At 45.3% G+C, this 20,725-nt stretch overlaps 1 protein-coding gene across 1 annotated transcript; it reads right to left on the bottom strand.

The window, feature by feature from the left end:
• Nucleotides 1–3,640: 3,640 nt before the first annotated feature.
• On the bottom strand, nt 3,641–8,111 carry LOC125525101 (uncharacterized). The gene is made up of 4 exons (XM_048690129.2): nt 7,933–8,111; nt 7,655–7,843; nt 4,287–7,300; nt 3,641–4,180 (listed from the first exon to the last, which is right to left on the bottom strand). The coding sequence occupies exons 2-4, from the start codon at nt 7,676–7,678 to the stop codon at nt 4,177–4,179; spliced, it is 3,042 nt and encodes a 1,013-aa protein (XP_048546086.2). The 5' UTR covers nt 7,679–7,843; nt 7,933–8,111; the 3' UTR covers nt 3,641–4,176.
• Nucleotides 8,112–20,725: the final 12,614 nt, after the last annotated feature.

The following is a 20,725-nucleotide window of genomic DNA, read 5'->3' as shown; positions in this document are numbered from 1 at the left end:
CTTTGTCCTGAAAAAACGCTATAAGTCTAAGCAATGTAAAAACATCAAAAAATATACATTGGTCATCATTGATCTTTTTGTGTATAATCTAAATAGTCAACATGAATCCTCACTGTACCTGTATAGGTACAGGCGAGGATTCATATTGCAACCACAAATCATACACATATAGTTCAATGAAGACCAAGTGCTCGAGATAGGTTGAGAAGTAACATATTTAAGGTGGTAAACACCTTGTTTGCTTAGCAGTATGGGACTAAACTTAATTAGTTGCGGTGATACTTAGCAGCAGCGAGTTTTGACGAAAATCGCTGCTACTAAGGTCTTTAGCAGTAGCGCGTCCACGGGAAGGGCACTACTACTATATCTAGCCTGGAGGCAACACCGTGGCAATTATAGTAGTAGCGCTCTTTTCGCCTAGAGCGCTACTGCTACTTAGTCATTAGTAGCGCTCTTTTCTGAAGCTCGCTACTGCTAATTAGTAGTAGCGCCTGTTTTTAGACCGCGTTGCTGTTAAGATTCTGTGTATAAGGTTTTCCCTAGTAGTGATAGGATACAAGTGTCCTACTTGGACATGACTTCATATCCTATCTAAACACAATACAACTACAAGTCCAACTGTAACCTACCTTCTACATAATATTCGACACAACTCCAACAAACTTCACCTTGGCGAATATTATTCACCACCTTGAATTCGTCAATGAGTCAAACTTCCATGTACATTGGACTTGAGCTTATCCCATGAGTACCACTGCTACTCCATAGACTCCATATGACTCCACCTACAACTTGTAGTCCCTTTTTTTCTTGACCACGGTCAACACTGGAGCAAAATTAAGTTCCTTGTTACTCAATTTGTGCTCCCAACTTCCAGAGTATCCGTCCAACGCCATCACACACTGATGACTGACATGCGTGAAAGTGAACAATTCACATATTGGGTGTCACACATAAGAGTTACCTGAACTCAACATCATCGCTTCTTTCTTGACCGTCCGTCTGAAACATGAAGGAATTTCACCGTTACTTGTAGTCATCCCAATTCAAATTCTCAGTTGTCTCACCACATGTATGACCACCAGAGCCCTGGCCCGTCTCCATGTCCCGTGCGTACCGCACGCCTCGCCGCTATTACCGCGTCGAGCCTCCGTTGTCCCGGTCGAGTCTCAAGGGTCACAAACCCACACCACTCAACACCCACCGTAGAGTACCACCGATCATCACCGACCGATGACGAGTTTCACGCTTCCATCAGACCATTGGGCTCCATTCTAAACTACGTGCCACTCGCTTTTTTCCCGCCGAATAGGCTTCAATTCTCTGAGCTCTTACGATGTAGCCTCTCAATCATCACCAAGTGAAGTCCTCCAGACTCCATCTCCACCTTCAACATGACTCCATGGTATAAGATCAGTCCACTCACGCGCCCCGTCAACTTGAAGCTCCATGGATACACTACCTTGAATCAACTCCGCGTCATTGTCTTGTCGAAGCCACACAAGCCCTCGGGGCCTGCGCCACGTGTTTCCACGCCCCAGAAGTCGGTCACCATCAGCATCACCCTCCTACGTCGTAGTCGCTGATCCCACCACTATCTTCTGTTCCAATCGACTCACGTCGATTTGTCAGACTATCTAGTCCGACCCAGCCGAACTTGTCCGGCTACATGACACGCTCGAGGCTCCCAAATCGTCTTCCGCGAATTTTCATCCATCACATGATAACTCCATCTTAACTGAATTGACTTCCCGCAACGCCTTCAAGCATCCATGTTGTGCCAACAAAATTTCACCCTTGCCCGCCATAACTCAAGGTTTTCAGTCCAGTCGAACTTCTCCATCTCAAACCAGGTACCCAATGTAGCCACAGTTCTTTGTACGGCTGACCCTGCGAAAAATTATCTGAGCTTTCCACACGTGATGCCCAAGTACACAAGCTAAACCTGACGTGGTACACCCTCATGTACTAATAGCGAATTCCAACCAAAAAACTTCTGGTCTTCACGTGTATTAGCTCCCAGGCACAACTTCCAATGCTAGTAATTGCTTTTTCAATTCCTTACCCTTCCTGATGTACGCGTATCACTAGATGAAACTTTCCACTTGAATCGGTCTGCCCCCGTCCGTGTCACACAAGGACTCGGTCCTCTTTTGGTCCAAATCAAAACTCGTTTCGCTGCTTCATAGCGCTTCCTGCCTGCTTTATCGGCCATCTGTACCTGCCCGCGTTGCCACGCCATGGCCTACTATTTTGGACAGCCACCCTTCACCCCATTAGGATTTCTCCCTTATTGGACTAGTAAAGTTGCACATGCAATGCACGTCTTGATATATAAAATTTAGCTAGGGATGTCTCAGGCAACAAAAAACAGAATCTTTCATCAAAATTGAGGACATGGGTAAGAAAGTGCACCGGCTCACCTTGGTAATATCTCTTGTTTAATTTATGACTCTTTTTTTTACAGCATGTTTAATTTATGACTTAACTTTTGTTTAAGTTAAATTTCATATTTTTATTCCATATACCCAACAAGTGCCTACAATGTCGACACGAAAACCATGAACTTACGTGAAAGCCTACAAAAAAAAGAGAAATTACTGGAAAAAATGGTGAATGGACCTGTTATGTTACAGAACAGAGGACTTACAAATAAAGCCGCCATAACTCGAACTCAACTCTGCCTGAGACAGGACACTGACGCCGGGACGGCCAGCAACCTCCGTGCCGCGCCACTGCTGGCGGAATCGTTCGACTCTCGCGTGTCATTTGTGGTCTCTGCTCCGGAGACGAACTGAGATGAAGGCTGAAGCAGAGTACCCCGGCCAGCCTATGTCATCAGCACCAATCGCTGCGCAGATCGGATGGCCAGCAAGGTGACTCTGCTCTCTAGTACTACTAAATCTCTGGGTTTTTCTCCATAATAAACATGGCCAATTTGAGAAGAAGTGAGTACCCATGCATGCTCGATTTTCAGTGTAGTGAGGATTAGTTTGGTGGCAAACATTAGTACTCCCTCCGTTCCAAAATAGATGACTCAACTTTGTACTAACTTTAGTACAAAGTTAGTATTAAGTTGGGTCATCTATTTTGGAACGGAGGGAGTATATCTCAGGAAACAAAGAACATTAAGCATCTACAGATTAATATGAGGCATTTACATACTAATATGCCAATGAGCTGTGTGTCTACGTACTTCATTCAGAGTAGGTGCAGAAAAGAGGGCAAGGACTGAATTCGATATCCCAAAGTAACTGAACTTGATTACTAATTTGGTGTGGATTATTTTCACGCATCGACAGCCGAATTCGTCTTTGTGTAGTTGTTCTTGATAGCACTTGGTTTCTGCAGCAGCTCTGTCTGTCTGTCCCTTGTTCAATCTGCTCATACATGCAGCAGCGCAAGCACACAACGAACACAAGAGCAACAAGGGACAGGACATGTACACCGGTTGGTTTGTTTCTAAATAACGAGGAACCGACCAATCCGTTTCTAACTACCTACAGATGCAGGACTAGAGTCCATCGTCTGAATGAAACCAACAGGAAGTAACTTGATCGAAATGACAGGAACCTAGCATGCAGAATATAACAAGAATACTAGTAGCTGCCAACACCACAAGATTGTATATCCACTCAATCAGACTCTTTGTCACAATGGCAAATTACCATATAATTAACAAAAACATTTCTTGTTTCATCAACCAAACATAAACCAAGCTCAGTTTATGGTTCATATAAATCACACGCAGCACACACCACACTAGGTTGCACGGCTGGGCACAAACAGCCCTTTTATTACAAGCCAACCATCTTGATAGTGCAGGCCACACCAAGCTGGAGCTGGACAAACCAAGCAAGCAATCCAATGTTGCTTGCTTCACACATCAATCCAATCCAATCCAATCCAACCATGCATACCCACATCAGGTATATGTAGCTTCGTAAAGAAAGCACACCACTCATTTATTCCTCCATGCGCAAGCACGTAGCAGCACCTCGCTACGCTACAGATGGAGCTTGTAACAAACACACTTAAATTGCAAAACACACATAAGCAATGGGAAACAAGCACCTCAAAGATCGAGCTGCGAATGAGAACACAAATTGTTTGTAACACCGATGAACTGATGCATGATCCATGTAAGCCATCGACCTCCCTTTTGCATGATCCAGACTACCTAGGAAACAGAGAATGGAAATGGAAAACATTAGCCACATAGTACATCGATGACACTTGCTCAATCTACCTACACAAGGAACAAACAAAATCCATGTCGAGGGTACCTTAGAACGGAGACCCTCGGGAGTGTCTTCTTGTAGTAAGCCGAGTGGCGTGTCTCGAAGAGCGATGGATCATGGTTGGCCTCGGGGCCATCCCACTCGAGCCTGTCCCACCAGTCCTTCTCGCAGTCCACCACCGGCTTGGGGCCTTGGCGCGACACAGCTGGTAGCCGCCTCAGGGCCCAACAGTCCCTCAGGCTGATCGTCTCCAACATCGGTGCAGTTAGTTTGACCTCGCATATCTGCTCTAGCTTGTGGAGATGGTATAGCTTGATGTGCTTCAGCTTCTCGAATGTTACACCAGATGCTATCTTTTGAGCGTCTGAGTTGTTGTCGTTCAGTGGGAAAATGTGCTGGAGATTGCGACAGTATGCAATCTGAATGGTCTCCAAGTCTCGCAATGTGAAAGAAATGGGGAGGATGAACACTAGCCTGGGGCAGTTGTGCAAGTATATGTGTTGTAGGTTTTGAAAGTTGTATCTGTGGTATCCATTGCATCTAGCCCATACACAATAGGCCATCAGGAGATCAGATGCAGAAAATATCCTTATTGAACCAAAGCTCGAATGTTTTGTCCAGCTCGGGAAGAGAGAATGCAGCTTGGAGCACCTCTCAACATGGCACCATTCTAGATATTCCCAAAATGTTGATGCCCCCGGAAAGATAGTTGTGATGGAGTTGTTGTCATGCACATGCAGTGATTTAACTTTAAACTCCGTGAAATGTTTGAAATCTATGTTCTCACCCATACTCTCTAAATGGTGGCTTCCTTCACCAATCTCAATATGCACACCCAATGGATAAAGTTGTCGGTGGTCCCACACTAAGGAAGAGCACATGACAATATCCTTGTTAAGGACAATATCGATGTATGATAAGGGCCCTGTTAGAACCAAACCCTCTTGGCTAGGACCAATGTCCTCGATACTTTTTGTGATATTGCCTTGGCTATGGGCTGTAGAAGAGATATGGAGGTGCACCTTGGAACCATAACTAGCATGATGGAGTCCCTTTATTACAGACCAAACAAATCTTCCATCTGTAAAAACCATAATTGCCTCAATGCCATATGACCTCTTTTCTCCACAGTTTACCATTGATCTAGTCTTCCCCCGGGTTTCTACATGTAGAACTTTCAATGATGGGTTTCTTCCATCCCAGAGTAGACTGCGGAGTTGCTCACAACCCAGTAGAAATAGCCTCTTGAGCCATGGGACATCCATTGCACCGAGGTCAAGTGTTTTAATGGCTGTGCCAGAGAGGTCCAACTCCTCAAGATTGGGTAATGCATGCAAGAACATGTTGCACAATCGAGCACAACCCTTTAGGGAGATCCTTCTCACCCTGGCTTCTTTAACTAAAGCAGTGCGAGATTTGGGGCGTTGTTCCTTTTTTGGAAGATGTATTGGATGTATCCACTTCTCTGTCAGGCCATAACCATCAAAGCTAAAACTCTCGAGCAGTGGAGGGGCTCCCTCGAGTGCAACATGCTCCAAGCTGGAACAACCATCAAGAATAAGCATCTTCAAATTCCCCGCTGAGGACATTGCAGGCAATGATTCCATATGAATGTTACCCGACAAGTCAAGGAGCTCTAGATTCATCATATCCACAAAAGAGCAGGTGTCCATTGTGATCACATCTAAGGATTCAGTTACCCGAAGCTTGTGAAGGTCCTGTAGCTTTTTCCATGCATAACTTAAAGATCTCCATGAGACACCCTTGGTATTTACCTCCTTGAGATATTTCATTGTCTCTACCATCTCTGCCAGAAAGACAAAATCTGTGAAGCGTATGTCGAGCACTAACAGGTTTGGAAAACATGGCCCTGCACCTTGCTCTTCCCCTGTGTTTGTGCAATGGTCAAGCCAAAGGAATCTTAGGTTGTGGCAGAACCGGAAAGGAGGGGATGCAAAATCAAAGCTGCACTTGCATAGTTTTAGCACCCGGAGGTTGCTGGCAAGTCGAAACATATCATTTGGTGTTTGCAGATGACCATCTCCCCCGAATGTCAGGAAATAGGATGATACATTGCTAGTAAGAGTTGAGATATCTTGTGCTTCTAGTTGGTTGGAGGAGATTGAAATCCAGCGTTCATATCGTTCTCTCTTTCCATTAAATTCCTGAAACCATAATAAATAGGACTTATTACACACCATTTGTATCACTCCATGCAATGCGCTGCCAACTTCGGATGCTCTGTCCCCTTGAAGGATGCCATCACATATCCAGTAGTTGCAAGCATGAGCATCCCAATCATAGTCAACATTGCTAGACTCTCCATGTAGTTGATCTACGAGGAACAACGAGTACAAGAAGCAATCCAAAACTATAGCTGGGTTGATGTCATCCATGCCGGTGTAGCCAATCACTTCAACGGCTTCTTCGTGCAATGAACGATGCGTCAGTTCTTTGCTATCTTCAATGGTAAGAAAATGAATTATGTTAAAACTGGCAGAACTGGACTTTAACTTCTCTTTTCTCTCCGATAATTGAAATCTTCCAGAACTGGTCCATAATAGTTTTCCTAAGGCATAGGGTCCAAAATCAGGATCAGGAATTCCAAACTCTGCCAGATCAATGTCTTCTTCTCCCCCATAATGAAAAATCATCAGAAATCTTTCATTTCTTAGAGATGCATGGATCTCACTTGCGATGCTTGGTATCTCGACTCTAGACGTGGTGTCTATCCCTCTAAAATCATCATCCTCATCCTGCTTATCAAACACGGGCATTAAATGGCCAAGGTTTAACTCCTCAGCGACAGCCCTCTGCATAGCTCTTCTATTTTTCCACAGAGAGCAGTCTACATGGATAATTCTTCCGAAATGCTCTCTTGTGTCAGGATCACTTCTTCCAGATTTTAAGAGTTCGGCTATGGCTCTAAGAACAGCAGAGGCTCCAATACCTCGGCCATTCCAGCCACCAAATAAGAATGATTTAGCTCTGTATTTTGACTCTAATTCCTGTAGACGACCAAGCAGCCTTATGGGGACGTCATCAAAACCGCCTACATACTGTGGTAACGAACAATTGTTAGATATGACTTATGCGGTACATATATCGACATTAATAAATCGGGACGATAAATCTTGCAATGTTAATTATAAGGTCAGTCAAGTACACAAAATAACCGATTCGTATATCCTTGCTTAGTATGTTGTGGGTTGCTGGAGAGTGTGTTTTGTGTAGCTTAGAAAAAGAAAAAGAAAAACGGGTGCACTTTTGTAATGCTAGATGTTAGATGTCTGAGAATTGCCTTGTGCACATGCTAGCAAAACCAAGTTTTGAAGAAGCGACAACTCCCATATTACGAATTTAGCAAGGGAAGAGGGAGAGAGAGGGGGGGGGGGGGGGGGGGGGGTACTAACCAATAGATAGTCAGTAGGATCCATTTTGAGCTTCTCCAAAAAAAAGTAGTGAGTACTACTAGTGCCAGCAGCAGAAGAAAACCATGACGGGTATATGTCTTTTTTTTGCGGGTAATGTATATATATATATATATATGTCTAACCCATCGCCTGCTGATTAATACTCCGCACCGCACAAATGCTGCCGATCTGACACCACAAAAATAGAAGCAGCTCCATTACATTTTCATGCCTATGTGCATAGAGATATATGTCAGATGAAGAGATGTGTCAGTCACCTGATTTATCCCCTTGCTCGGTCGAAATCGAAGAGGATTTCACTCACGCCGGTGGTAGCAGATCGAGAGCTCAAGTCTCAGGAAATGAATCCGATGTTATGGTAGATGGATAGATGGGTGCAATGGGCAGTGGTGCTGAGAGCCGAGAGCGAGCTGCGGCATTGCTTTCTCTCCCCAAAGCAAACCATCCCTCCATGGTTCCTTGCTTGCACATTACCGATGCACTTTATCAGCTTTTTCTTTATTCCTTCTTCTTTGCTTCTTTTGCTTTGCTTTAGTATACACAAATGCAAAAGGCCGGGTAGTAGTAACTTGTAAAATATTGCTCTGCTTCCTTGTGGAGGCAGAAAGGATTAATTTAATCACAGGTGAAAACACAAGTTACTGCAAGATGCTCGGTAGCGCAAACGCGCCCAGGATTGGAGATGCTGGAGAAGGTGAAGGACGGAGAGAACAGTATGATGCGGGAGGAGGAAGATGTTGAGGCCAAATTGAAATACTACCTTGCTACGAGTGTGGATCTTGATTTCCAATGTGCATGCTTTCTGGACTTAAAGCGCTAGTAAAAATTTACGCCGTGGGAAGGAATTCCTACAGGTTCGGCTAAATAAATAAATAAACGGTAGCAATTTCCTGTATGCATCCCTGCTAGCGGTAGGCTGCAGGAGCATATGCTTTCTTTCTCTGTTGTTTGTCGCGACTGAATGGGAACCGTTATTCCTTGATAGAGAACTTTGGACTTTCAAACTCGAGGTTCATTTCTGTGTGGCTTGCTTGTGGCCTTGTGGGGGAGTAGAATTTAAACTGAAGAGCTTGGAAAGGTAGTAGAACAGTGTGTGTTCTGCGGTGCACTCGTGTTTGTTCTGTGCTCTTTTCTCTAAAGCGCGGTTAAGAGCTGCACGCTGATGATCTATATATATGCAGTTGAGTTGTAAAGTTTATCTGTCGGAGATCCCATGATGATGATGCTGTTAATTCATTCTGTCTTTGGACCCCACAGAACAGAAGGGCGTGGATTGCACGCTCGATGCTCCACTCCAGCGACTTCACATTTGTCAGGGTCAGGCACTGGCTGGAGAATCAGAACTGATACACATACTGCAATTGTGCAGCCAGCTTCCTCTGCTTTGCAGTGATAGCCAGCTTCCTCTGCTTTGATCTGTTTTCTCAACTCTGAATTCTCAGCTGTAGCGTTTCAAGCGTCAGGTCGTCCTGGGGCCTGAGAATCTTCCTCCCGACCACGGGGTGGACGGAGATACTGCCTCCTTCACGTTAATGCCGGCTGGTAACTCTCTTTCTTTTAGCAAGGATAATTCATGAGCAGTTTTAACATGGTCCCTCTTACCCCCTCTTTTCACATGAGAGGTAAGAGTATAAAATAGATCTTAGCCGTTGATCTCATCAATGAATGGCTTGATTGACTCTTACCTTCTTACCTCACATGTAAAAAAAGGAGGTAAGAGGGACCATGTTAAAATTTGCCATAATTCAGACTAGACTGTGATAAGATGTCAAATCGGCGTCAGGAACCCTAGCTAGGTACTCCCTCCGTTCCGAATTACTTGTCATAGGTATGGATGTACCTAGATGTATTTTAATTCTAGATACATCCATTTCTACAACGAGTAAATTGAAACGGAGGGAGTACAAATCAAGCACTTATAGATCAAGCCGCGATGACTCCATTCGAACCCTGCGACTTGATCGCCGCCTCTCCGGCATCTCTCTCACTCTCTCTACTCTGCTCTGGAGAGACGCCTGCGTGTCAGCGCCATGTGTATATCAGCTCACAGAAATCAGTTTATCTCTTATCTAACAAGGACCGGATCAACCCGTTTCAAAACTTGCAATCATCTGAATAAAACCTACTAAAAGAATTGGTAGGGAACAACACAAGATTATATATCCACTCATTACTCAAACTCTTGAGTAAATTGCACAAAACCATCACTTTGAAGGCAAGTATTGCGAAAACCACTACAATACAATTTTTTTGCAGAAAACACCATGTCTTCCGTAATCTTTTTGCAGAAAGCACTGATCGACGGATCGGGGTCAGTTAAGCTTGTTTATGACAGGTGGGGCCCTTTTTTTGCGTACGTGGCACTGTCGGCCGTCCCGATAGCCATTAGACGGTGTTTGACGGCGCCGTATGCCTCTGTTTGATGGACCGGTCAAAAGACCGGTCGGTGCTGGTGCCGCCCCCACTCCCCACTCCCCACTCTGTCTCGCTGCTCTCTCGCTCACTCCACTTCTGTCTTGCTCCTCTGCTTTGCTCGCCGCACCCACCGCCGCATCGCCATGGTGTCCTGGAGCGATGGGTCTGATAGCAGCGAGCACACCGTGGAGTACGTCAGCTCAGGTTCTGACGACGGCAGAATTAAGGTAAGTTCATATTTTTAGGGTTAGGGTTTGTGATTTGGGGGATTTCTTGAATGAGCTTGTTTGCTCACATGTGGATCAAATGTCTGGTATTCCTATGCACTACAGATCCCTGCTACCACTGAAGACTCCGATTTCGAGGGACCTGAAATGGAGTTGCTTGTTCTCTGCAATGAACATGGGAAGGCCGCAGAAAGGCATGTTGCTTTCGAAGGAATCCACATTGGCAGGAGGTTTCTTTGTTGTGCTGAGAAGGTATATTGTGATTTGTTTTCTCTGGATCTGCCTTTGTTTGTGCTCTGGCTTTGTTTTCTCTGGATCTGTACTGTGGAGGCAAGCATTGCAGTTTATTGTTAAGTTTAGTTGTATTGTTAAGTTAGGAAAGTGGATCAGAAGCAATTGTTTACTCTGGCAGCATCTTTTCCCCTTGGTCTGGCAACATTGTTAAGTTAGGTCACTTTGTTTAGTGTAGCATGCTATTAATAATTTAAGACATAATATGCATGGGTTACTGGAGCAGGACAGAGGATGCAACTTGTTTAGTATGACATGTTAGGTCATTTGATTGATTTTGTTTACTTTATAGCAGGACAGCATTGTTTAAGTAGCATGAGGACATGTTTAAGTAGTCCTCTCTTCAGCTAGCAAGCTCAAGCTCTGAATTTGAGGATAGTAATTAAATACTGTTGCTTGGAAGCATTCTAATGTATTTGTTTATGTTAATTCTGATTTTGTTCAGGAAGGTAGAAACTATGGATTAGTTGAATGGATTGATCCAGCTTGGCCCAACACCCTTGAGAATGCATTAGCCAAGTTATGGTTTGTGTATGAACAAAGTAGGAGAGACAGGACTGAGGAAAATCTTCTGCATTCATTTGTTGTTCATGACTTGACACAAGAGAAGAAGAAGCTGCAGGAGAGCTATGAGAAGTTGGGTGAAGATGTGAATGGACTTTTGGATGCTCAGGAAAGGAGGGCAGAGGTAGAAACACTAGTAGAAAAAGGGCCTTCAGTCCCGGTTCATAAGGGCCTTTAGTCCCGGTTCTGGAACCGGGACTAAAGGGTCGGTACTAATGCCTATCCCTTTAGTCCCGGTTCAATCTAGAACCGGGACTAAAGGGCGCGGCCACGTGGAGCTCCACCTTTGTCCCAGTTGGTAACACCAACCGGGACTAAAGGAAATTTTATGATTTTTTTTTAAAAAAAATTTTGAATTTTTTTTTTTGATTTTCAAATTTCTGAATTATTTTAACCTCTAGTCTGTAATCACCACCCCTCATCACTTCTAAATTTATCCTCTAATCACCCCTCATCATTCCAAATCATCTAACTTCCCGAACGGTTACCCATCCTCCCACTCCCCCAGCCTGAGCACGCTTAACTTCCGGGTTCTATTCTCCCTCGCTCCAAGTCTGCACTTGTTGTTTTCCTGACAATACTAAGATGTCAATCCTATTAACCTTCAGGAATTTTGCTTGAGCATGAAGTGACACATTTCATAGTTTTATTTTGAAACTATTGTTTTAAAAAACAATAATTATTTAGTGACACTAATATTTCTTGAATAATTAGTTTGACCATTGTTTGACCACAGTTTGACCAGATTTGACCAAAATTGAAATAACAGAAATAATTATTTAGTAACACTAATATTCTAGAATAATTACTTTGACCATTGTTTGACCACAGTTTTCCCACTGTTTGATTTTTTTTTGATTTTTTTCACTCTAGATCTTAAAAGCCCCGTAACTTTTTTCTATTAGGTTTTTGAGGATTTTGAAAATGTTTAACGGGGTTCCCCCGATTAAATTTGGATGTAACTTTTTGAGTAGATGATTTTTCATATAAAAACTTTTTCATCCGAGTTAGTATGCAAAAGTTATGCCCATTTTTACAAATTTCAGAGAGATTTTGCAAATAAAGTCAAAATTCACATTTGCTAATTTTCCCAACAACTAGACCACATATCACATGGGAAACTTATTTTCTTTTATTTTTTTTGACATTTCCATCATTTTCTTTTATTTTTTTAAACTGAAAAGGCGATCCACTGGGGGGGGGGTAGTGTTTGAAAATGGGACCTTTAGTACCGGTTCGTGGCAAGAACCGGGACTAAAGGTCTCAACCCCATTAGTCCCGGTTCGTGCCTCAAACCGGTACTAAAGGTCTAATCTTTAGTCCCGGTTTGAGGCACGAACCGGGACCAATGGTTGTGGGCCAGGAGCGAGGCCCATTGGTCCCGGTTCATCCCACCAACTGGGACCAAAAGGTCCAGATGAACCGGGACCAATGGCCCACGTGGCCCGGCCGGCCCCCTGGGCTCACGAACCGGGACCAATGGGGGCATTGGTCCCGGTTCTGGACTGAACCGGGACTAATGGCCTGACCCGGCCTGGACCAAAGCCCTGTTTTCTACTAGTGAAAGGAAATATGTTGAAACCAACGAGCTTCAGGAGAAGTATGGCATGGTTAAGAACCTAGCAGTTGTCAAGCAAATGTCATTAGGAACATGAAGCTCAAGCTAGCTGAAGAGAGGAAGAACTTGCAGAACCACATTGATGAGCTGAAGAAGACAGTTGAAGAGGGCAATGTGAAGCTGCAGGGGGTCAAGGCCATCATAAATGGATAAGCAGGTGGTTGTGGAAGAGAAGAATGGGCAATATCATTTGGCATTTGCTGACCTTTTGCAGAGTGTGGTTTGGCATTTGCTGTAATGATGGTAGTTTAAATTCTATGAACTATGAGTACTTCTGAACTATGGTGATGTAATGTAGTAATATTCAACTATGATTATGTATGGATTTGAACTAATGCGAAATGTGGTGGTATTTGGAGGTGCTGAATGTGATCTTAAGTATGTTTCTGTGCAACTGGTGTTTTTTTAGCTTAGTAAGCTATTTACACTTGTTGAATTTGATCTTAAGTGTGTTTATGCTCGACTGATGATTGTGAGCATCAAGTTGGGTCAATTAGTGGTTTTTGGCTATTTCTCGATGAGGAGGCATCAAGTAGACTCAACTATGGTTTTTTGGCTTTCTATCGACGAGGAGGCATCAAGTAGGCTCACTTATGGTTTTTTGGCTTTTTATCGACCCCGAGGAATCAAGTAGGCTCAACTAGGGTTTTTGGCTTTTTATCGACGCCGAGGCATCAAGTAGGCTCAATTAGGTTTTTTTTTGGCTTTTTATCGACCCCGAGGCATCAAGTAGGCTCACTTAGGGTTTTTTGCTTTTTATCGACCCGGAGTCATCAAGTAGGCTTTTTTGGCTTTTTATCGACGTCGAGGCATCAAGTAGGCTTTTTTGGCTTTTTATCGACCCGGAGGCATGAAGTAGGGCTTTTTGGCTTTTTATCGACATCGAGGCATCAAGTAGGTTTATTTGGCTTTTTATCGACCCAGAGGCATCAAGTAGGGGTTTTTGGCTTTTTATCGACTCGGAGTCATCAAGTAGGGGTTTTTGGCTTTTATTGACGTCGAGGCATCAAGTAGGCTTTTTTGGCTTTTTATCGACCCGGAGGCATCAAGTAGGGTTTTTGGCTTTTTATCGACCCGGAGTCATCAAGTAGGGGTTTTTGGCTTTTTATCGACCAGGAGTCATCAAGTAGGGGTTTTTGGCTTTTTATCGGCGTCGAGGCATCAAGTAGGCTTTTTTGGCTTTTTATCGACCCGGAGGCATCAAGTAGGGGTTTTTGGCTTTTTATCGACGTGGAGTTATCAAGTAGGGGTTTTTGGCTTTTTATCGACGTCGAGGCATCAAGTAGGGGGTTTTGGCTTTGTATCGACCCGGAGGCATCAAGTAGGGATTTTTGGCTTTTTAGCGACGTTGAAGGCATCAAGACTAGCATCACAAGGGTAAGTTATGGGTTTCTGGCTTCTTGGTGATTGGCAAAACATTATCATCACAAGAGTAGCACCATAATCATAACTAGAGTAGCACTAAATAAGTTGATCATCACAGTTGATCATCACAGGACTACTAGAATGCCATAGTACCAGAACCTAAGTTGGTCATAACTGGAGTAGCACTACATTAATTGATCATCACTTGATTACAGTACCAGAACCTAAGTTGGTCATTACAGTACCATAACATAACTTGATGATCACTTGGTCATCAAAATAGTAGTAGTGTCACAACATGATAAAGCATATTTTGGATCACAACATCAATCCCATGCTGCACCAGAAGCAGTCAGGTAGTCCTTGATCTTCTGGGTTGGCTTTCTGACTCTCTGGGAACCATTGTTTGGTCTTGGAGGCAAGAAAGCTACCCTTTTGCTCCCTTTTCAGTAGTTGAAGCCCTAGTGGGTGGAGCCTTACCCTTTACAGCAGCAGTAGCAGATCTTGTTGATGGTGCAGTGGCAGTAGATGGAGTCCTCCTTGCTGGTGTTGGTGCAGTGGCAGAAGATGGAGTTCTTCTTGCTGCTGCTGGTGCAGTGGCAGTAGATGCAGCCCTTCTTGTTGGTGCTGGTGCAATGGCAGTATATGCAGCCATTCTTGCTGGTGCTGGTGCAATGGCAGTAGATGCAGCCCTTCTTGCTGGTGCTGGTGCTGGTGCTGGTGCAGTGGCAGTAGATGCAGCCCTTCTTACTGGTGCAGCAGAGGAGGAAGCAGTAGCAGCATCACGTGGGTAAGAAGAGTTGCTTGGCTGCAAAAAGAACACAAGTAATTCAGCATTCTTGTTACATGCATAGAGAACACAAGTAATTTATCATGTTTTGCATTGTTTGTACCTCATGCATGTCCTTTCTCATGGCTAGTGTAGGCTTCAAAGCAACATGGCAGTTGGTGTACCTATGGCCAACTTTGCTGCAATTAGAACAAGTGATTGAGGCCATCCTTGAAGTGTCTTTTGGAGCTGGCTTCTCATGTCTGCCCTTTCTTCTCTTAGTTTGTGCTCTGCCTTTGTGTTCTTTGAAGACTGGAGGGTCAATGTCCCTACTGTCTGTCTTTGGCCACATGTCAGGGCCAGGTACTAGATAGATTACGGAACTGTATGCAGCCTTGTACATTGGTTTTTTGAAAAAAATCATGAACAAAGTCCTCTGGCTATAGCTTATCTTTGTGTACGGCAGAGACAACATGATGGCAAGGCACTACTGTCATATCCCACTTCCTACACCCACAAGTGTTTTTCTGCAGGTTAACAGCATATGTTTTCTCTCCACTTGTCACTTGGTAAAGATGTGGTCCAGCCATCAAGGATTGGCAGTTCCTAGACCACTTCTTTGCTTCTTCTAGTTTCTCTGCATATGTAGGACAAATCTCCCATTTGAAAGTATCAGTTTTTGTTCTATTTGTATTGAACTTGACCATCAACTTTGTCCTAATTCCATCAACCATGGTCCTTATTGGCTTAGCCCTAACATCTAGGACCCACCTATTGAAAACCTCCCTTAGATTGTTAACAACTCAGTATGTCTCGCAGTTCACATCCATGGCATGTCTGGCCCAAGTGTGTTTGGGTATTTTGCTAAGCCACACCCAAGCTGCTTCACACTCTGTCTTTAACTCATCCATTGCAACTTGAAAACCATGTTCAGTATATGAGTAACTTGTTGCATCCATGTATTTTTTAATTCTGCCCTCTAAACCCAGCAATCTGAAAGTTCTGGTAGATATGCCTAAGGCAAAACCTTTGTGGGCAATTGGGGAAGACTTTATTTATGGCTTTCAAAAGACCCTGTATGAAACAAGTACAACTAAGTAACTACAACTGCATGAAAGTAACTACAACTACATGAAAGTAACTACAACTAAATATATTACCTTTTGCCTATCTGAAATGATTGTGTACTGTCCAAACTGGCCAGATTGCCACCTTGCCTCCCTCAGCTGGTATAGAAACCAGGTTCAGGAATTAGTGTCCTCCTTGTCTACAATTCCAAAAGCAATGGGAAAAATGTTGTTGTTCCCTTCTCTTCCAGTAGCAGCTAGGATTTGTTGACCAGTAGTGAGCTTTATGAAGCATCCATCCAAACCTACAAGTTTAGCATAAATGATTAGTACTTCAAAGAACATACAAGTGGCATAAACAACAATACAAGGCAATTACCTATGAATGGTCTGCAGCCATTATGGAACCCTTCTTTGCATCCATTCAAGCAGATGAACAGTCCATGAAACCTAGGATTCTTGCTAGGATGCTCCCTAATATTTTTTGTTGTCACAATACATCTAGAACCTTGATTGGTGTCTAGGACAGCCTCTAAATAATCCCTAATCCTGGTGTATTGGGCCTTTTGATCTCCTAAAACAACATTCTTTGCTGCCTTCCTAGCCCTGTAGGCCATGTGGGTTGAAATATCCACTCGATACTTGCTCTTTGCAGTGTTAATTATTGTTTTTATTTTTGTGTTAGGGTCATTCCTCACTGCCTCCTCACAATGTTTTGCAACCCACTTGGCAGTGACTTCGGTGCTCTCTGACACAGAAGGGCATGTGTGCACCAAATACAGCTTTCTAATGGTAAATGTCTTCTCATTTGCAATCTGAGAAGCTGCTATATAAACAGGGCATTGCTCATCTATGCACTGTGCTATAACCCTGTCACTGTAGTTTCTGTGGTACTCATAGTTCCTGTTCTGTGATATGTGCAGGGTTTGGAGTGCAATTCTTAACTGGTACACATCAATGAAGCAAAGATGCTTCACAAATTGGTCTTGTGGGTCAGCTCTGTCCTCAGCACACCATAACCTTGGCTTCATCTTCTTTGCTCTGCTCTTCTACCATTGGGCAACACATAAGCCATTGCCTTAGCACCATCATCATCTTCCAAACCCAGGTCTAATGGTTTTTTGTCCTCATCATCTGATGGTATCTAGTCATCCTCAAACATTTGCTCTACACTTCCATGTGATCTGCTAGTTGGCCCTTTTTTGTCTCTCTTGGCCTTATTCTTCTTCTCAATATGTTAACCAGTCTCTTGCTCCTCTTCATTGTGTTGCTCCCCTTGCACCACTTTCTCCAATTCCTCCTCCTCTTGATCATCATCATCCTCTTCTTCACCTGATGGATCATACAGTTCCTCCTCCTCATATGTATCCCACATCTCCTCAACATCTGTGTCCCCTTCATAATGCAGTAATGGATCATCCTTCTGTTTTTTGATTTCCTCAAGCCTAACAAGTATATCCCCATATTCTGACAAATTATCATCATCACTATCCTCTTCATTGTCCATAACTGCAGCTTTCCTTTTCAAAGGAGTGGCCTTCTCCTTTTCTTTCTCATTCTTCCTAAACATTGCAATTTTCTTTCTCCTTATCTCCTCCATAACTTTTTATATTTGTAGTTGCTCCTCTGAATTGTTTGTGCTCTGCTGTGTTTGAAACTGTATTGGTCTTGGTTCTTCTTATGGTACTTCTGCTGCTGTGTTTGAAACTAGACTAGGATGTGCATTGAACAACACTACTTCTTCATCTATGTGATACAGTTGGGGCTCTCCAATTTCCTGCAGAGGGATCTGCTGCTCAATAACATTAGCACTGTAATTTATATGTGCAGGTTTGGGGGAACTGGCCCTAACAACTGTCACATTGAAAATCTTCTGCTTCTGCTGTACTACGTGGTCTAGAATTTCCTCCAGCATGTCATCATCCTCTATTTCTTGCATTCCTTCTATCCCTAGGGCAGGATCCTTCACATAGTACATGTAATCCCTCACCCCATATCCTTCAGTCTCTATCAGTGCAACTAGATTGTAAAATGTGATGTTTGACAACATCATAGTTCTCTCAAGATTATCTCTGCCATGAAAATGCATCCTCAATTCCCAAACCTCATCATCCAGACTGCAAATTTATAAAGAAATATAGTGTTGTATAAGTGTTCAATTACAACACTTAGGAAAAAGCAGGACAACATCAATACATAACTTTGGGTTGCTTAAGTAACCAATGTAGTACAAAGCAAAAAACTGCAATAACCCTAGCTTTGGTTCATTAAGATCTACTGCAATACAGATCAACACATCAACTAATTACAACTATATAACCATAGCTTATTTCAACTAAATAAGACACACAGAACAACTAATTTAAACATAATGAGTTAATTTCAGAAATAAATCATCACAACAACAATCATAGGGCCAACAATATGCAATGGAGATGGGGAAGGGGATATCACTACAAGCTAACCCTAGCCCTAGCCCTAGAAACGGATCAGATAAGTTCACAGAATAATGGATAAGGGAAGGGGATCTCACTATACACGGCCGAAGGATGAGGCGATGTGGTGGCTTCCATTGGGATTCGCCTTCACCGCCGTGGTGAAAGATCTAGCCGCCGCGTATTCCACCAAATACTGCACCTCTGCATCTCGCGTCGCCTTGCTAGGGTTCGAGCTCCCGCAGAGCTCACTGCCTGGGTCAGGATCCGCGTCGCCTGCGCCACTGCCGGGAGGACCGCCGCCGCCAACACCGCCTGCTTTCACCGGAGTAGCCATCTGCCTAAGCGATGAGAGGTGGGGAGAGAGTGGCAGGAGAGTAGGGAAGAAGGCGGACACGAGGAGGGGAGAGAGAGACGGTAGGAGAAGAGGGGGAGAAACGAACAGATGGGTGATGGAGGCATACAGCGCCGTCAAACTCCGTCTAACGGCTGTCGGGATGGCCGACAGTGCCACGTACGCAAAAAAAGGGCCCCACCTGTCATAAACAAGCTTAACTGACCCCGATCCGCCGATCAGTGCTTTCTGCAAAAAGATTACGGAAGACATGGTGTTTTCTGCAAAAAAAATTGTATTGTAGTGGTTTTCGCAATACTTGCCTTCAAAGTGGTTGTTTTGTGCAATTTACTCCAAACTCTTCAACATAATCGCAGATTCCATTGTTAGAGTTATATTGATGATGGTCTTTGGCCTTTTGTATTCTTGCCTTTTGGCATCCTCATGTACATCATATATATGGTGGCTTTAGCCTCCTAGTAATACAAGTTGCATATTTCCTGATATGGTATTAGAGCTTCGGTCAAATTTTTTCGCACGTGCAACTCGTGCTTGATCCTTCCATCGCGTTGCTATCGTCCTATTGCCTGGCGTGGCCGCTCCCTCATCTCCGCTGCTGCCATTTCTTTCCATCAGATCGTTGTTGACTCCACTCTAGAGCGTGGCTGAAGGCCGCTCCTGTGCGTCTTGCATCTTCCGGCTCCTCCAACTGGTTCACGCCGCCCAGGCCGCCACAGAGGAGGTTCTCCGCCGCTGCCTGTGAACTTCAGGTTGCCGCCCAGCGCTCCTCCGGCTGCCACCGGCAGCCCATCAGGCGCTGCTCCTCCGACCTGGTCTTCCCGTCGCCGCCCGGCTGCTCCTTCGCCTCGTCTGCCCGTCGTCGCCGGCCCCTCTCGCCGGCCCCTCTCGCCGGCCGCCCGTCAGGCCCCGGCCTCTCCCGCTCGTCGTCGCCGGCAGCCCGTCTGGCCCGGCCTCTCCCGCTGTCGCCGCCGGCCGCTCGTCCGGCCCCGGCCTCTCCGCGCGGTTGGCCGCAGCATGCGCTCGCGTGGTCGTGTGCGTGTGTGAAATTGCCACACTTTCATTTCCCATTCAGATTGATCCCTATGTTTCCGCAGGCGCTGGTTCAGGGTGGACGGCACGAGCGGTCTTTAGGACCAGCTCATGGCCCGCTCGGTCCGGCCAGGCTCGGTCCTGGCCCGGCATAAAATCCAGCCGGTCCGGGCCGTGCAAACGGGACCAAAAATCCCTCGGTCCGGTCCGGTTAAAGCTCGGTCCGACCGAGCGGACCGGTGAACATGAGCTATGGCATGGCGGGGACGTGGCAGGGGCATGTCGGGATGAGGCGGGGGCATGGCGGGGGCGTGGCAGGGGCATGTCGGGATGAGGCGGGGGCATGGCGGGGGCGTGCCGAGAGCGTGGCGGGGCATGGCGGGGGCGTGTCGAGGTCGTGGCAGGCGCGTGGCGGGCGCGTCGGTCGTGCGCTGGTCAGCGCCGCCGTCGTTCATCCGCGCGGCCACGGGCCTCAATGACGCTGGAAAGCATGTCTACTGGATGCGCCATGCTCGGATCTATAACCTGGAAGGTAGAACTTGAAGCGGGAGGCCCTACACCAATGCTGTACACCGGCCGTCGTGCCAGATTCTTCATCGATGTTGCTACCCGAGCTCTGCTTGGCCGCCGTGCCGTCCACCGTGAGTCACAAAAGTCGCCGGACACCTCCACGACGAGCCCCGCTGCCTCCAGCGCCCTCCCTGCGTCACCGTGCTCTGGCACGAGCTCTGGGGTGACCACCGGCTGGTCCAAACAAGCCGCTCGGTCTGGCTCGGGCTTTCGTCGCTGCGGTCCTACCCCTAAAAACAAGACCGCGACGCTGCTCGGTCCAGTCCGGTCCGGACCGCCGACGGCTGGTCCAAACGACGGCTCGGTCAAGGACCGGACCGGCCCAGACTATGTCCACCCTGAGCG

The sequence above is a fragment of the Triticum urartu genome, chromosome 7A (genome assembly GCF_056163025.1).
Source record: "Triticum urartu cultivar PI428250 chromosome 7A, HENAU_Tu73, whole genome shotgun sequence".
Lineage (NCBI taxonomy): Eukaryota > Viridiplantae > Streptophyta > Magnoliopsida > Poales > Poaceae > Triticum > Triticum urartu.
Note: the sequence above shows the minus strand (reverse complement) of the source record. Positions and strands in the feature narration are given on the sequence as shown.

Coding starts and splice junctions, on each gene's coding strand:
- LOC125525101 (XM_048690129.2), bottom strand. CDS start 7,678: ATGGATCCTACTGACTATCTATTG. Junction 7,301..7,654: donor ATCCTACTGACTATCTATTG/GTTAGTACCCCC, acceptor TCGTTACCACAG/TATGTAGGCGGTTTTGATGA.